General features: G+C 46.8%; 1 protein-coding gene across 6 annotated transcripts in view; it reads left to right on the forward strand.

Annotated features, from left to right (window-relative positions):
* Positions 1–17,549, forward strand: part of RPH3A (rabphilin 3A) — a 159,750-nt gene that overhangs the window by 131,761 nt on the left and 10,440 nt on the right. For 5 of the 6 annotated variants that reach the window (XM_075898755.1, XM_075898758.1, XM_075898756.1 and 2 more), the window contains 7 exons: positions 65–139; positions 875–934; positions 3,643–3,888; positions 7,813–7,892; positions 12,079–12,153; positions 14,995–15,104; positions 15,889–16,015. In XM_075898755.1, coding sequence (XP_075754870.1) covers positions 65–139; positions 875–934; positions 3,643–3,888; positions 7,813–7,892; positions 12,079–12,153; positions 14,995–15,104; positions 15,889–16,015 — 773 coding nt within the window. The remainder of the gene's footprint in view (positions 1–64; positions 140–874; positions 935–3,642; positions 3,889–7,812; positions 7,893–12,078; positions 12,154–14,994; positions 15,105–15,888; positions 16,016–17,549) is intronic. The other variant, XM_075898759.1, reaches the window with a different exon arrangement.

The following is a 17,549-nucleotide window of genomic DNA, read 5'->3' on the forward strand; positions in this document are numbered from 1 at the left end:
CAAATTTTGAATTGGAGAATGAGATTTCTCCCCTCCCCCACCCAATTTTCTCTCCTCCTTGTAGGTGTAAAACGTGCCAATTCCGTTCAAGCTTCCAGGCCTCCTCTAGCGACTGGTCAGAGCTCTGCTGCGCAGCCAGGTGCACATTCTGCTTTACATACTCTGGGCCTGCTTGTACCACAGTGGTGCTGGGCCACGCTGGGGATGGTGGAAAATGGGTTCCTGGGATGCAGGACTGTGCTTTGAAGGCACTGCTGATCACTGAGACAGGTCAGGGCTTTCCCCATCCCTTCCACCTTTACACACACATCCACATAGAGGTGTAATGGCTTTTCAGGTATCACACCACTGGTCAATAGTGGAGCCAAAACCGTGACCCTGTAGCATTGTTCCCTCTAATTTTTTTCCCTCTTTGCATGAAATAAATTTTATTATATGCACCCAAACAGGTGTGGATATACACCACCTATAGAAACACATGTTACTAGCGGTTGGTGGCTCTGGGTGCTCTGCTAATCACCCGGGCAGCATTTGAATCTCTCCTTGGTGGGTGCCCAATTGCTTAGCTTAGAGGGAATACTGCCTGGGAGCCAAGATTCCTGGATCTAACCACAAAGCTCTTTCCACAGGGATGGCTTGGTCAGGCTGTGATGGGCCCTTGCTTCCTGGTGGATGAGACTGCCATGCTGATGGTGCCACTACAACCTCCCCTCCCCTTGTATGCCCCCCTTCTCTCACTGCTGCTTGATCAATGGTGTAAAAGTGACTTGGTTCCTGCAGATATGGGAGGGAAGGGGAGAGGGGTTCCAGTCACCTGCCCTCTAGAAGCCACTAGCCTTGCTGCCAGCTAACAATATAACTTTTTATACCACAGCTCCTGCAGTAGGTGGTAGACAAGAGTCCGGGCCCGCTGGTAGATATCCAGAAAGACAAGGTAAAGAATCTCAGTGGGTCCTCATCTACTGCAGTGCACTGACTTGGGGTCCTGTGGGTTCCGGCTCCTCCCTTATGCCAAAATGCTTGGAAAGGGTGACAAAGCAGATGACACAGTTAATGGAAAACAGGGAGACTATTCATAAACAGGGCTAATGGACCTAAACCATCTCTTCTGCAGCTTGCCCATCTGATCCCTGGTATTAACAAACACCGTTTCAGATGTTTTCATATTGTGAATGGCCTCTTCTGTGCTCAGGGCAAGACATTCTTCTAGGCGAGTGGCCTGTTGGTATGGTAACTAGCATACCCATAATGACACATGGCTTAGAAAAGGCGTATTAATGACTGGCACTGGAAGGAGATTGCTCTGTCTCTCTGGGTTTAGTCCAAAGATGGATTGAGAGGCTAAGTATCTGCCAACGTTAATTGACAGGCCAGGTCAGGGGACTCACTTTCGGAGCAATTTTGCAGTTGTCTATAATTTATTTAAAGCTTTGCTTTTCCTCTTAGAAGGCCAAATTCTGCTTTTACTTATCCTGATGTAAATCAGGGGGATCTACTGATGTCAGTGGGATAACCTGATTTGCAGTTGAGTAACGGAGAATAGAATTTGGCTCCTGTTCTCTTAAATAATAAAATGAGATGAAAAGGCTCAAACTAAGATAAATGCCGTCTTTCACCTACTTGTCCTGGGGAAACACACAGTGCCTTGTCTTGACTTTCAGGATGTTAATTATAAACATTCCATCTCCTCTGTTAATTCCCATGAACAAGGTGCTGGTGTATTCCCCTCAGGCTTTCATCCCAAGATATGAGAACAGAAATGGGTCAGCTATCTATTTCCGAGCTTTCAGGTTTTCTTTTACTTGAGCCCTTGGAACTTGGGGAATTCTGACTCAGCAAGAGATGGGGTTGCTTTATAACCCCTCCACCACTTACGGCTTAAACCCAGGGCAAAGGAAGAAGTGTGAGAAGCCCATTTTATAGCCATGGCCTGATACAAAAGCAAAGCACCTCGCATGTGCATTAGGCAGAAGTGTAAAGAGAATAGTTATTCTGACTTCCACTGAGCAAAATGGAGTAAGAAATAATCCAGGATGAAGTTCATTTTTCACTCACCATGGATTTCCTCCCTGCTTAATTTACTAGCCAAATCAGCTGTAATCCAAGCAGCCATCTCAACTGAGAGCAGCTGTTTGATCATAAACCGAGCTGCTTATAAGTGGAGATGCATGGGTTCTGCAGCAAAATTAACCACTCAAATGAAAAATGCATTGGGCATGCTCATGCACCTTCATTTTCTTCATTCCTTATGCCACATCCCTGTGGTATCTGAGCACCTAAGTGGTGAGGACAGGTGAGAAGCATGGCCACCGGAAGCCCAAGTCTACATGGTAGGCAGGAGACCTGCTTCCCCCTTTTAATGTTTGCTTTTTGCAGGAGATTGTTTTACTCACATGGAGGCTTGGGAGAAACCAATGTAAAGCTTGCCCCATATGTATGGGTAGTGTAAGCCTGGGCATTGTATGCAGAAGCCAAGCAGAGCTCCTCCAAGTTCCTTAGCATGGGTTCTCTCTTCCCACAGCACTAGAAAGGGGGAAGTGCCTGTATAAATGCAGTGCAGTCCCATAGGCTATGGAATGTCATGTTTGCTTATGCCAATCAGAGCATGATAGTGGGGCTGCTGGGCCCCATCAATGGTACGTCTTCTGCTGCTAGCCAGTGACAGAGGCTTTAGGGCAGTTCTGAGGGATCTGTCCCTGGTCTTTCAGTCCCAGCTGTTGGCACTTAATGGTTTTAGGATGTGCCTGATCCTCTTGGCTCACAGCCATTGCTGGGCCGTACAGAGATCAAATCCTCACAACAAGTACCAGGTCAGTGTCACCATCCCCATGGAAAGGGATTCCAGTGCTCTTGTCAAGTCTCAACCATGCCAAAACCCATCTGTGGCTGGAATTTTCACGCCCTAACTGGCAGCGGGCGGGTGACTCAATCCAGGGTGCTGACTTTGAAAATGAGGACAGGAAATGCTATTTAGCATAATAAGGCTGAGATCAGACCTCCCCCTTCTGTGAAGGGGTCCACAGCGAGCGGTGCAGTTGGCCTAGTAGAAGAGAAGCAGAGGGAAGAGGGTTTAAGATTGATAACAGGATCCAGTGACCGGAAGTGGAAGGCAGACAAATTCCAGACCACCAGTAAAGCGTAAATGTGAGTGAGGGTAACTGCTGAGGCAGCTTACCAGGCATTGTGGTAGCTTTGCCATCCCAGGCAAGTGAAGACCTCCTCTAGCTCAGACAGCAATGATGTAGGGACAGTTTTCATGTCTGTGTTGTACCGGAGGCCCGACTAGATCAGAGGGCTTCATTGCTCAGTGACTCCCTTCTGGCAACAGAAATTACTACATGAATCCGGGGAGAAGGGAGTAGGAGGTGAACCCAGAGCTGCTCAGACCTGAAGCCTGAACCTGGCTGCCAGGGCTTTGGCTTGAGCCCCAGCAAGTTAACATCTGCACAGAGGACGCCATTAAAACAGGGTCGGGCTCGTGACTCACTTTAGGGTCCTGACCAGTGTTCATGCTAATCTTTTCCCTCCATGTGTGGAATAATTTTATGTGCACTGAGACATATTTAAATGTGCACCACCAGGAGAAACACAAACCTTCCTCATCAGTGTGTCTTAATTCAATACTTGTTTTCTCTCACCCAGTGAGCCAACCGATGGGCCTGCCCCAGACAGACCTTGCCTATTCAGCAGCAGTTCCCAGGGATGAGAGAGGAGGTGGTGGTGGTGGTTATGCGATGCCTGCAGCCAGAGAGGAAAGGGCCACACGCCAGCCTGACCCAAAAATGCAAGCCACCGCCCTGCCTGTGCCAGCCGCACCTGTGCGTCAGCTGCCGCCGCCTCAGGATGATGAAGAGGACGAGGCAAACAGCTACGATTCCGACGAAGCAAGTACGTAGCCTTGTGTGGTACCAGCCAGCACTGGTGCAGATAGGTTATTTTGAACTGCCTAAGAAAAGCCACAAATACTGGGCTGGATCCTGAACTGCTGAGGACCTGCCTTTCCCTCTGGCTTCACCAATGTTCAGCTCCTCTTGAACTTAGCTCCTTGTTCAGAGGGTTGCATTGCGGGAATATGACTGTAAGTGTGAGGTCAGCAGGTCCCTGCAAAGTGCACCTTGTGAGAAACAGTTCTGTTTTTTTGTGTCACCTTATACTCTTGAATGTTTTATATTCGGCAAAAAAAAAACCAAAACCAAAAACAAAAAAAACCCCACTGTCCTTTTTAAGTGACTGTAGCTTTGATCCTCTGAGGCTCATGTCATGTTCCCGGCATCCACTAAGTGCTTTTAATGCTTGGTAAATAAATAATCAGGGAGGGATTTGTGCTCTTTTGTGACTCTGTTCCTCTCTGACTGAAAATAACAAGCCATCTCCAAAAATGCAGCTTTTGAGTTGAATAATTTATCATTTTACGAAGGAGCCCAAGAGTCTAAATGGCAACTCTATGCAACTTTGTTTTAAACCTTGAAAAAGGAGCCAGTCAAAAATACTGCTAATGTAGAGCCCTGTTAAAGGCACAGCATTTGCAAAGACTGAGAGGAGAATATGGCCTTGACCTAGAGTTAGATTGTGGAGATTTTCCTCATGATGTGCTCCCATTGCTTTCACCATGCCTTTCAGAATCAGGGCCCATATTTTAAAGGTATATAGATGCCTAAGTCTATGGTCCCAGGTCTTTATTTTACTCTGTCTAGTATATACACCACTATGAGGTGGGTACAGGCAGTCCCCGAGTTACGCGGATCCGACTTCCGCAGTTACGAAAGGGGCCCTTCCTCTCCCTGGTCTCCAGCAGACCAGGGAGAGGAAGCAAAGCGGCGGAACACGTGGGCAGCGGACAGGGCTGTCCGCTGCCCACGCGCTCCGCGGCTTGGCTCTGCTTTGCCCCCCCCCCCGTCCCCCCGGTCTGCAGTCCAGGGGGAGGGGGGGGACAAAGCAGAGCAAAGCAGAGCCAAGCCGCGGAGCACGTGGGCAGCGGACAGCCCAGACGCGTCTGGGCTGCCCGCGTGTTCCGCCACTTTTCTCCCCAGAGGGATGGGGAGCAAAGCAGAGCAAAGCCGCGGAGCCCGAGGGCAGCAGGATAACCACGGCGTGTCTGGGCTGTCCCGCTGCCCCCGTGCTCCGTGGCTTTGCTCCGGACGCCTGTGGTACAGCAGCTGGGGCGCTGCCGGTTGGTCCCGTAGCGCTACTCTGGGCACCACTGGACCAACCCAGCAGCACCCCAGCTGCTCTACCCCAGGTGTCCCCAAGTCAGCAGCTGCTGAAAATGACCAGTGGCTGACTATAGGAAGCCCCTGCCCCGGGCTTCCTGGAATCAGCCACTGATCAGTTTCAGCAGCAGCTGACTTGGGGATGCCTGGGGTTCTTAGGTTGAATCTGTATGTAAGTCAGAACTGGTGTCCAGATTCAGCCGCTGTTGAAACTGATCAGTTTCAGCAGCGGCTGAATCTGGACGCCAGTTCCGACTTACATACAGATTCAACTTAAGAACAAACCTACAGTCCCTATCTTGTACGTAACCCGGGGACTGCCTGTATATGTGTGCAAATGCCCACGTCCACAATTGTACACATATGAAAAACGTTCAGCTGAAGTCTTTCTTCCCCTTTAGCTGCATGAAATGCCATTTGACAGATCCATCATATAAAGGAGAGCCCCTTGTGGTTTCAGTACTTCTGCACCCTCTCCCCTCCCCCCCCCCCCCGCCATTTTAATCCATGAGCTTACTGGCCATAAGAGTGAAGATCAGGAGTCCCAGAAAAGCATCACTTCACGTTTAAGATCTTTTTCTGGGGAGAAGGGTGAGGACTGTTTGGCACCTGTGGCAGTGCATAAATATTAACCAGAGAGGAAAGTGGCCATGAAGGAATTCAATTCAGATGGAATTAAAGCTTTCCTCTCTCCAATCACATTTTGATGAGAATCCAGTGCAGTGAGTGTGCCGAGTCCAGTCTAGAAACCTGAGGTAATTGTCTGTCTTTGCTCAGTTGAGAGAAGTGGCTGAAGTTCAGGGCTAAAATGCACAAGCAGAGATGTGAGTTGCACTGTGTAGCTGCTTTGAGCCTTCCATATGTCTGACTCGCACTGTCACTTTCTCGTTTGCACGCTGAGCACTAAACTCCGCTAAAATTCTGTGGCCCTTCCTTTGAGTTCCAGATAAATGTTTGTATTGTTCTGTTTGGACAATGTTCTGACTACGGCAGAGCCAGCCTTACCCATATGCAGCTGAATAGGGCACCTGAAAATTTGGGGGCACCCCTGGGTCTTAATGTCCACCCATCAGCCTCTTCCTATCCCTATTCTGTAGCTCTGCTTCCTCTGGAGAGGATCTAGTTAACTTAATAGTGTCAAAGCCTGCCAGAGCCATTTGCAGAACAGGGAACCCGGGAAAGAGTCGTTTGAGTGGTAATGAAGCGAAGCTCAGATATACACTGTCAGTTTCTGAATTTACTGTGTGAGTCCACAGGAGCTTAATTAAATATTTTTAAAACAAGTTGTAAACTAGTGTGTTGATGCGGATTATAAAAATCGCCATCTTCCCCCAGCTGCCATGGGGCGTAGGGGGCACCAGTTTAAGATTACAGGTTGGGCCTCCCTGGTCTGCCACCTTCAGGATTTGAGCAGTCTTGAACCAGACAGTTTGCCAGACCAAGGGAAGACAGTGCTCACTTGGTGGCCACCAGCCCATCTCTGGGCTCCCTCTTCTGGGGCTCATTAATCTGCTACTGGCCCCACTGCTGCTGGCTGCCCAACCTGTTGCCAGCCCTACTGCCGCTAGGGCTCCCTGACTACCACCAGCCTGGTCCAGCTGGGTCTCCCCAGCCGCTGCCAGACTCTGTCCAGCTCCCCATTCCTGCCAGACCGTGGATGTTGCTGGACCAGAATGTTGGATTTGAGCGGTTCAGCTTCTACTGCGTAGGGCCCCATAAATCCTATGGATGACCCTGAACTGCATTAGCTTAGGAGTTGGGCCAGGAATCGCTGTGATGGTGGGTTAGCTGGTGATTGTGTACGATAATGGCTGCAGTGCTTTAAAAGCCCTCTAAATTTGTGCACACAGTGTTTCATCTGCAATCACAAGAGCAAAGGGGAGCATATCACTCAAGTCTGCAGACCAGGTCATTAGAGACTATCCATCACATTCAGTCAGTTTTGTCCACGGTCCATTCCAGAAGTTAAATTAGAATCTGGCTTCAGGTGCCTTTATGACATTTGACATTATACAGCTAAAATATCTTGGATGCCATAATGCTGTTGATAGACATGCCTTCATGATGCGACGCAGCATGGTGCCTCCAAGAAGTGTGGGTTCCCTAGGGCACAGAGGTGCTGACCTTTTTGGAGAGAGCAGCTGAGGTCTTGGTCAGCATTTTAGAAAGGCATCTCTGCCAGACGTGAATTTGAGAGGAGGCTCGCCAGGCAAATGGCATGGAGAGCTGGTCGGAACACTTTCCATGCAGTGAAATCTTATTGCAGGAGACCCAGTACAAGCCCCTCCTTTGTGTGAATTAGGGTGGTCTGGTATGAAAAACTTGTTTGAATCAGGCAGGCAGGGACTTTAAACCAGGTCTCCCCTTCCCTCCCTTTCAGAACCTTGGGAGTTGCCATGAGATGGGTTGGTTGTTCTCAGGCATGGCGCAATGTGGGAGGGATGGAGTGAATGCCCTCCCTCCCTTAGTGCTGCCCTGCTTGTGAGGCTAGGAGCCTCCAGGGTTTCATATTGATATCACTAGGGAGTGGGGTAGGTGAAGTGTCTCCATTGTACTTAATAAGCTCATTGCTTCTCTTTTCCTCTACCTTCTTGCTCATTAGCCACGCTGGGGGCGATGGAGTTCAGCCTGCTCTACGACCAGGAGAAAAGCTCTTTGCACTGCACGCTCATCAAAGCAAAAGTAAGTGCATCCCTGCGGCAAAATGAAATGACTTGGGAGTAGGACAGCAGGCAAAGCCTGATTCAGTTACAGAGGCACCTGCTTGCTCCACGTAGACCAGGACACTGTCCTCCTCTGGTAAAGTGCATTTCGGAACTCCCCCTCCCCCTACTATTTCCTCCACTTCCCAAGACCCATTCTGGTTTCCCTTGAGCTGAATGTAATGGGACTGAAGCTATTTCTGCCACTGTTCCCCTTTCCCCATGGGAAGTGGGTGCACCTACAGCCCCACCTCCTCTGCTGAGGCCCCAATATGGAGAGAGGAGGAGGCAGGGTAGCCCAAGCACTTATGTGTCCCCCACCCACTATGGGTAGCAAAAGAGAGGGGGCATGCATGAGCCTCAGCCTCCCTGGAGCACCGGGCAGGGAGGAGGCCTCATGGCCCACACTAGCCTGTTCCTCCCTGGTCCCTGGAGCACCAGGCAGGGAGGAACCTCATGGCCCGAGCCAGCCTGAATCTCCCTGACCCCTGGAGCACCGGGAAGGAAGGAGGCCATGCGGCCCACGTCTCCCTAGTCCTCAGAACACCAGGGAGGGAGGAGGCTTTGCAGTCTGAGCCTTCCTGGCCTTCCCAGCTCTTGGAGCACTGGGGAGGGAAGAAGCTGCCTAAGCTGGCCCAAGCTTCTCTGCCCCCCCCCGGAGCACAGGGTGGGTGGGCACTGGGGGCAGCAACACTCTGCCCCTAGAATGGCTACAGGAAGTGTTCTTGGGGCGGAGCATAGTCAAAGCCGTGCCTGGCAGTTTGGGACAGGAAAAACCTTTGCTAACATTGCTAACAAGGATGCATGACTTCCATTTCTCTAGTAGCTGCGTGCTAGAGGTGGTAATAATTCCCCTAAGAGTGAGGTGCAGACTTGAGAGGAGTTAGGACTACATTGGGCATCTTTCCAGCTCTAGAGCTCTTTCTGGTTAAGAACACAAGAACAGCCATACTAGGTCAGATCACAAGGGCCATCTGTCCCAGTATGCTGTCTTCCTACAGTGGCCAATGCCAGGTGCTTCAGAGGGGATGAACAGAACCATCAAGCAAACCATCTCCTGTCTCTCATTCCCAGCCTCTGACAGAGGCTAGGGGCACCATTCCTACCCATCCTGGTTAATTGCCATTGATGGACCTAACCCTCCCTGAATTTATCTAGTTCTTTCTTGAACCCTGTTAAAGTCCTGGTCTTCACAACCTCCTCTGGCAAAGAGTTCCACAGGCTGACAGTGTGCTGTGTGAAGTAAACCTTCCTTTTCTTCGTTTTAAACTTGCTATTTATTTATTATATTGTGCGAATAAGTAAAGAACTTTTCCTTATTCACTTTTTCCATACCAATCAGGATTTTCTAGACCTCTATCATATCCCCTCTAAATCTCCTCTTTTCTAAGCTGAAAAGTCCAAGTCTTTTTAATCACTCTTTATCTGGGACCCATTCCAAACCCCGCATCATTTTTGTTGCCCTTTTCTGAACCTTTTTTGAGATGAGGCGACCACATCTGTATGCAGTATTCAAGATGTGGGCGTACTATGGTTTTATATAGAGGCAATAAGATATCCTGTGTAGAAGCTATTTTATGTTTAGCTAGAAGCCATCTTGTATATCAGAAACCATTTCAGCTTTTCTTTCAAGCACGTAGACCAGAGTGAACTTTCTGTCACCCCGTGAGAAGAGGCCCTACAGGATGGGCTATTGGTATGTGTTAATTGGGCTGGTTGGGACAGGAGATGTACTCCCCCATACCTGTCCGCCATCTTGTTGATAAGGCTTTGTTTTTCCAAATTTAATTGAGGATTTCTGTAATTGGATGCCCTGACGTCAGACTGTTTGGCTAAGGGTATAAAGATACTAGAATTGATTGTATTAGCAGCTTTACTGGGCCCGACTTTGCTGGGACCACGTTTGGCTCACTTTGCTTTACTGATCAATAAAGGAAATCAGTTGTTAGCTGCCTAAACAGAGAGGAGCGTGTTTTTGCTTCGACACCTGTGTCTTATTCTCTATCCTTTTTTAATGGATAGATTCCTAACATTCTGTTTGTTTTTGTTTTTTTGACTGCCACTGCACATTGAATGGATGTTTTCAGAGAACTATCCACAGTGACTCCGAGATCTGTCTGTTGAGTAGCTGTAGCTAAATTAGTCCCCATCATATTGTGTCTATATAGTTGGGATTATTTTTTCAATGTACGTTACTTTACATTTATCAACATTAAATTTCATTTACCATGTTGTTGCCAATGACTTAGTTTGGTGAGATCTTTTTGAGCTCTTCACAGTCAGTTCTAGAGATTTTCCCTGTTCCAAGAGTCGGGAACATCTTGGAATCCTCTGCTGTCTCTAAAAGTGATGTGTCTCTGAACTGGAATCCCTTGGCTGGGCTATGTCCTTAGGAGAGGTGGTCATTTATTGTAGCAGTTTAGCAGATAATGGCGGCTTGAGCCAGTGTTGGAGGCCACATGCCAGGAGCCAGCATCACGTTTGACCTGAGCCTAGTAGGAGGCAATCTATGCGTGAGCGTACAGATGCCTGTCCTGCATCAGAGATGCTGAGTACACTGTAATTACCCACCAGCTTGCTCAGATCTAATTGATTTCCTGCAGTCACCTCATGGGGTTATCAGGGTTACTTCTGCCCATAGGCAGAGGGTTGATTATAGCAACGGTAACCATGACAGCTACTTGAGCTATGCAGAAAGAAATTGCCTAGTTAATTCCATCTCCTTTAACCACCTGCATGAAGCACTCATACCAAGGTTTCCAGAGCTGAATAGGGGTCATGCAGTGACAACAGTTGAGAAGTTAAGACATCACCCTTTAATTTCCTGATTCCTGTTTGCAATGATTTAGTTGACCTGCCATTTCTGTTTATATGCTTTATGGCAGCTAAACATTGCTTTCCAGGTAGTAGGTGCAATGAAACCCCAACCTGCAGCACCAGGGGTAATGAATTCGGTTCTAAAATTCTACCTTCACCCCTGTTAAAATGGTCAAGCAGATAAGTCCACGAATCCTCTGAACTAAACAGCACTGATTCAGATCTGAACCCAGAATTTGTTACTGCTGCTATGTAACCCACCACCTGCAGACAGTCGCAGGTAACATACTTAACTACCCATGGGCCTGTAGCACTCACCTCTTATCTGGTTAGAGCAGATGACATTAAGTTACTTGAAATACAACAAAGGAGCCAGTGCAGCCATTCTGCTATCTCTCCTGATGGGAAAGGGCTGCTCTCTGCAGAGGATATTCACCAAGCCTCTGATCTGATGAAAACAGACTGATTTCCCATAGCAGTGAAACATCCCAAACCAAAACACCTGACAAAGGTGAATCCCTCTGCTAACTTCAAGATTGCACTGTAGGGAAATGCCTATATTTCCAAACGCCATTAATGAGTTGGGTGCCTGCCTTAAATAGGCTTGATTTCCACACTCAGCACTTCTAGAGCATCCAGCCCCTTTAAAGGTACCTTGGAGGAGGGTATCCAAAATCCCTAGACATGTGGGAAAATGTCAGCTTTCTGCTGCAGCCAACTGTGTTTCCGTAGTTTGTGGTGAAGCCATAGGATGGACTTGAGAAATGGAGGTAAATCCCTGAAGCCTGATTCTCCTCTCAATGTAGAACCCCAGTAACTTCCACTAGAGGTGATGGGGGACCCTGCAGGGCTGGGGGGAGGGCGGGAAGATTCGTGTTAACATTTCACCTGTTCTGTAAGGAGAATGCCATTGAATGCTCAACTGATTCTCCAGAATAAGGGGGTCTCTTCTCCTTGTGCTAACTGTGCTGCCCCCCAGTGGTATCATTTCAGGCTAGTTTTTCAGACCCTTTTGTGTGTCATGAAGACATACAAGCAAACCTTGCTTTCTTGACTGTGAGCTTGGAAGTTGGCTATAGATAATGCAGAACCATCTTGTGAGGTCATGGACTCAAAGACAATATGACCAGGTCAGCAGTGGAAAGTAGAGAATATTTAGAGCTGAAATCTAAGTGCTGGTTGAGTATGCAGACTGAATATTGGGCTTTCCACTTATTCAGAATGAAGACACTTACTTTATCCAGCACATACCTTCCCTTTATTAATTTGTTTTGTAATAAACTATTGCTAAATCCTTTACCCCTCCCCAGTGCATTTAAAGATAGCTAACCCCTTTCATTCTCTTTTAGGGCTTAAAGCCAATGGACTCCAATGGTTTAGCTGATCCTTATGTAAAATTGCACCTGTTGCCAGGAGCCAGTAAGGTAAATATATTTCCATGAATTTGCTTTACTCTGTTATACTGAAACCCTGAACAAAAATATGACAGATCTACTGTACGGTGCGGATTTTCCAATAAGCTGAGATGGCTGAATTCCATTAAAATTAACAGGTACTAAACATTCAAATCCTGTTGGAAATCTCAGCTCGCAGGCTTACAGATATTCCACATGGATAGAAAAATCTACAATGCCGTGTTAATCTCGAGCATTGATTCTTTTTAAACAAAAAATAACAATAGCGTGGAAGGAGTGAGAACTGGTTGCAAAGGCAGCTGCTCTATAGTAGGGATGTAAAATCCCGTTTAAAAAGTTAACCATTTACAGTATATGTTTAACCGATTAACTGACCACCACAGCTTGCTGCAGGTGAGTAGCTGCTCCATGCAGGCTTGGTTGGGCCTGTTTGTGCCACGTGTGAGGGGCTACTCCGTCCAGGCAACAATTAACCAGTTACTTGTATGCATCGTCTGGTAAGGGTGACACTTACAAGGTGACTGGTTAACCGGATACCCATTTATGTCCCTATTCTGTAGTTATTCCAAATGGTGCCATGGTGTCTCTGATTTCAGCACACAGTTGCTCATTGTTGCAGTCCGGTATGTGACTGCTCCAAAATTGGAGTCTTGGCCCAAGCAATCTCCCTGATGCTGTTGTTACTTAGGAAGAATGATGCTTATAGACGCTATGATATAGGTCCTGGAAAATCAGAAGCATGAAACCTATAGTCACTCGTTAGAGATGAACTACGCTAAATGTTCAGTGATTCTCTGTCTCTCAGGAGCTCACACAGGTCTTCTAAGATATTTCCTATGGGATGACTGCTCACAAACATTCAGAAAAAGATGCTTTCTGGGATCCTTGTGAGAGATTACAGCTCCGAACACCCCTTGCCATGGACAATGTTCGCATTTGGATGCAAACAGATGGGATGGGCTCAATGGGCTGAGCTAAAACCCCAGAGCTGAAAGCACTTGTTGCTACATTTTAATCATGTTGATTAGGGTGATGCCTAACGTCAAGAGTGGGGCCTATGGTGGGAAGCTCTGGACTAACACGGAGCAGGAGTCACCGTCTGTCCTGGAGTGTTTTCAGCAACGCTCTCTGCTTTGCTTCAGCAGCTGCTCCTGCAAGGCGGAATTGGACGGGGTCTGGACTTTTCTTTCTCTCAGAATCAGCTCTATCTTTTGTGCCAAAGGAGAAGGATCCTCCTCCACCTGATGACTGGATTCTGATGCCCTCACTGTTGTTCCTTGTTCTGTGGATTGTCCTATTGAAGTCAGTAGTGTACTAGCTAAGCAAAGTGCTTAATTTATTGTAAGGATATCGGAATCTCCTCATCGCTTTGGATGGAAATAAATAGGACACTGGTGAATAGGATTAAGAATTGGCTAGGCCTGGTGGTCTTTGTGAATGTAGGTGTGTTCCTGATTTCTCCAAGAGGTTGTCTTTTTTCAAATTGCTCATCAGTGCTGCATGTTTCACTGCTGCCTTGCAGAAGCAAGCAGCATATAGCACATCTTGAAAAACTAATCCCTAGTTAATGAGCACAGGGAAGCTTCAGAGAAGGTGACATTGTTAATGCAATGCGAAACATCTGACACACAATCTAATTATTACTAGGGTTTGAAAAATCAATTTTCCTTTGAAGGTTCTGCATGTTCTAATTAGAGCTGTGAAAAATATCCACCAAGCAAGGAAATGCTCCAATTTTTCTTCCCCTCATCAAAGAAAGCTCTGTAAACTCTCACTTTCAGGATCAGCTGAATTGAGTTCAGTGGAGAAAACTTCTAGAAAGAAATGAACATTGTTGGCATGCTGCCTAACAAATGACTCTTCTATTTGCTATGGGAATCCAAAGATTTTTTTTTCCATCTCTCTCTGGCTGAATTAGACTCCAAAAGAAATAACAGAGGTGCCAAACTCTTTCAAAATAACATTACTACAAAGTTTGTAATTTACACTTGCTCACTTTGGATTAGTCTCTCTGACTAGCTTGGCTCAAATAACACATCAAAAGAAAACTTTTCCAGCCCTCCTACAGAATACAGTGAGCAGAATCCATCCCTAGTGCAAGATTGGAGTAGTCCATGTCCATAATGTGTTGTGCTGGTCTTTCTTTCTCATCCCCTTTCTCATCCATTGAAAACATTTTCTCTAATCAGAAGGACCTGGGATTTTGCTGTTAGCCCCAGTTGTGTCTGTTTATTCAGTTCTCATGCATGGCTTATCTTTCTACTCTGCAACAGTGAAAGAAGGTTCCTAATCTTGCCCAGACAGAGAAGCCCAGCCTGATATCTCAGTTAGTAAGAATATAAATTTTTCAACATGGGACAAGAGCTTCAGAAAATGAGATTTCATTAACTTGAGAATAATTTCATTTTCTGCTTGTACAAGGGCTGAGTGGGCCAATAACAAGCAAATATAAACAAGTGAGAGAGACGCAAGAAAGTTCCAGCTTTATAGGCTTTTCAGTTATTATAGATGATTAAGTACATTTCCTCTTTCTCAAACTACCATGGGGTGGTAAACACCTCAACTTCCCACAGAAGAGGAGACCAGTACATCTGTCTCAGATTATGAAGACTGGAGTTTGACTCTTAAATGACACTCCTTTGGATGGAGATTTTACTTTACAAACATAACTTAAAAGCCTTAGGTTAATGCCCTGTAATACTATGATTGGGTGAGTGGGGCCAGTGAAGTCAAAGACAGAGGGACTGGGAAGAAACATTAGAGGACTGGCCCATTGTTTGCAAAATGTTTGACCTGGGGCTAGTTTAGGTGTGCATTTAGTTCTTTGTTTTAATTTTTGAAACCCCACAGTCAAACAAATTGAGGACCAAGACTCTGCGCAACACTCGTAATCCTGTGTGGAATGAGACGCTGGTGTATCATGGCATCACAGATGAGGATATGCAAAGGAAAACACTCAGGCAAGTTGAAGACAAAACCCCAGTGTCTTAAAGTGCACTGGGATGGGGAACTGGATGAGGCTTCTGCAACAGGGATGGGTGTCATCTCCTTCAAGCAAGTGACCTTTGTAACCATGTATGAAGTCGGGCAGAAGTGGAGATGGATGGAAAATGTGTGAAGGAACAGCTTTCCATCAGGAAAGACACAGCTTACTGATAACTGCAGTGTTTCCTGAGGATGTGTCAATTTTAGATGGAATTTTTGAGGGGGGAAATTTCCGAATGATCATGTTATAATGTTTCACTTTGACTTCATCATGCTTTATTTCCTTTAACCTTGGGTACTATTCTACCTTAAATAATATATTATCTATCTAATAATAACTATTTCAAATTCTGTATCAAAATGAAACATTTTGCCTTTGTTGAAACTAGATTATTTTCACATGATGGAAGAAAAATGTCACTTTAGTGCTTCTGAAGTGACATTTTTCAGAATTTCTGTTCCATGGGAAATTTTAAAATTTGTCTTTTAATTTGTTCTAATTCAGAACAAAAAGTTGTCAATTTCCTGTGGGCCAGAAATTCCCTTTTCCAACCAGCTCTTGTCAGCAGTTAGGACAAGGCTGCTTGATTTTTCAGAGGTCTTAGATGTGAGGTTTTTAGGCTTTGTGGTCTACATTCCCCCTGCAAACAAATGTTCTTGATCGCATAGCACAGATTTCTAATGGGAGGATGTGTGAATCTGAACTGAGAAATATCACAGCACATTCAGTATTAGGTCTCTCTTTCTTGTTCAATTCAGGATCTCGGTATGTGATGAAGACAAATTTGGCCACAACGAATTCATTGGTGAAACTCGAGTTTCTTTGAAGAAACTCAAATCCAACCAGAAAAAGAACTTCAACATCTGCTTGGAAAGAGTAATACCGGTAAGTCTCAGGAAGTTCTGCTAGGTCACCTTTGCTTTTGGCACACAATATAAAAATAATATTTAAAGGACTTTGGAGTGACAATGAATTGAAGATTCCCAGTGGCTCTGTGAATGGGAAGGTCTCCTGGAAGGTGTGCAGAATCTTAGGGCCAGTTTCTGTTCTCAGTTCTGTTAGTATAAATCTGAAGTAAATCCTATTGTAGGCCATCATGGGATTAGAGCCTGGTCCAATCACTGCCTGGAATTGCAAAGCACTGGTGTGATGGGGCAGGTCCTTAGGGCATTCTGTTCCATGGATTAGCATAAACCTAATGTATACAATATTAACTCCTCTCCTCCCTAAAACATCCTGGCCGTGTCCAGACTCAGGGGTTTTTTCGGGAAAAGTAGCCTTTTCCCGAAAAAACTTCCCCTGCGTCCAGACTCAAGCCGCGTTCTTTCGAAATTACCGGCTTTTCTTTCGATGGCGGTAAACCTCGTTTCACGAGGAAGAACGCCTTCTTTCGAAAGTCCCTCTTTCGAAAGAAGGCGTTCTTCAATGTAAAGAGGCCGTCTTCGAAAGAGAGCATCCAGACTCGCTGGGTGCTCTCTTTCGAAAAAGCGGATTTCTCTTTCGAAAGATCCGCCTGCAGTCTAGACGCGATCTTTTGAAAGAGGCTCTTTCGAAAGATGCTTTCGAAAGAGCCTCTTTCGAAAGAAGCCTGCAGTCTAGACATAGCCCCTGTGTGGTGGACAAAGAGGAAAACTCTGCTCTTGCCTCTGCATGCTGACTCTTGCGCCTCATGCTCTAAGAGCAGAGGTTTTCAAACTTTTTCTCATGACCCAGTTGAAGAAAATTGTTGTTGATCATGACCCAATATCATGTGACTGGAGTGTGGGCTGCAGGGTGGGGCTGAGGATGAGAGTTTTAGGGTGCAGGAGGGGGCTCATCAGGGCTGGCGCAGGAGGGGCTTACCTTGCGTGACTCCTGGTCAGCGGTGCAGCGGGGGAGGGGGAAGGGACAGGCTAAGGCAGTATACCAGCCTCTCCTGGCACCCAGACCATGGTGCACCCCAGAAGCAGCCAGCTGCAGGTTTCTGCCCAATGGGCATGTGGAGCTAGTGCTCAGGTCAGGGGCAGTGCATGGAGCCCTGTGTGCTCTTCCCCCTCCCACATAGGAGCGAGGCGTGCTGCTGGTCGCTTCTGGGGTGCAGCACAGTCTGCAGTCAGGACAGGTAGGAAGCTGCCTTAGCTCCTCCACTGGTCACCTGATCCCCCTGCAGCAACGAGACCTAGTGCCTGGCATTCCACCACCCAGTGCTGGGTCATGACCCATAGTTTGAAAGCCACTGTCCTAGAGAGAGTTCCATGAGTGTAGAAAGGGCAGCATAACAGAGTTGAGTTCAGTACTTCAGGGTTGAGTGGAGGATTTTTACCCACTGGCTTTAAACAAGGAAAACTCAGCAAATTGCTGAGGTAAGAACAGTACTAGTTCTTGCAGGAGCCTGTCTGGCCCTCCTGTGCATGTCCTGTCCAACTCTTCACGCCTGGAA

This window comes from Pelodiscus sinensis, chromosome 15 (assembly GCF_049634645.1).
Source record: "Pelodiscus sinensis isolate JC-2024 chromosome 15, ASM4963464v1, whole genome shotgun sequence".
Taxonomy (NCBI): Eukaryota; Metazoa; Chordata; order Testudines; family Trionychidae; genus Pelodiscus; species Pelodiscus sinensis.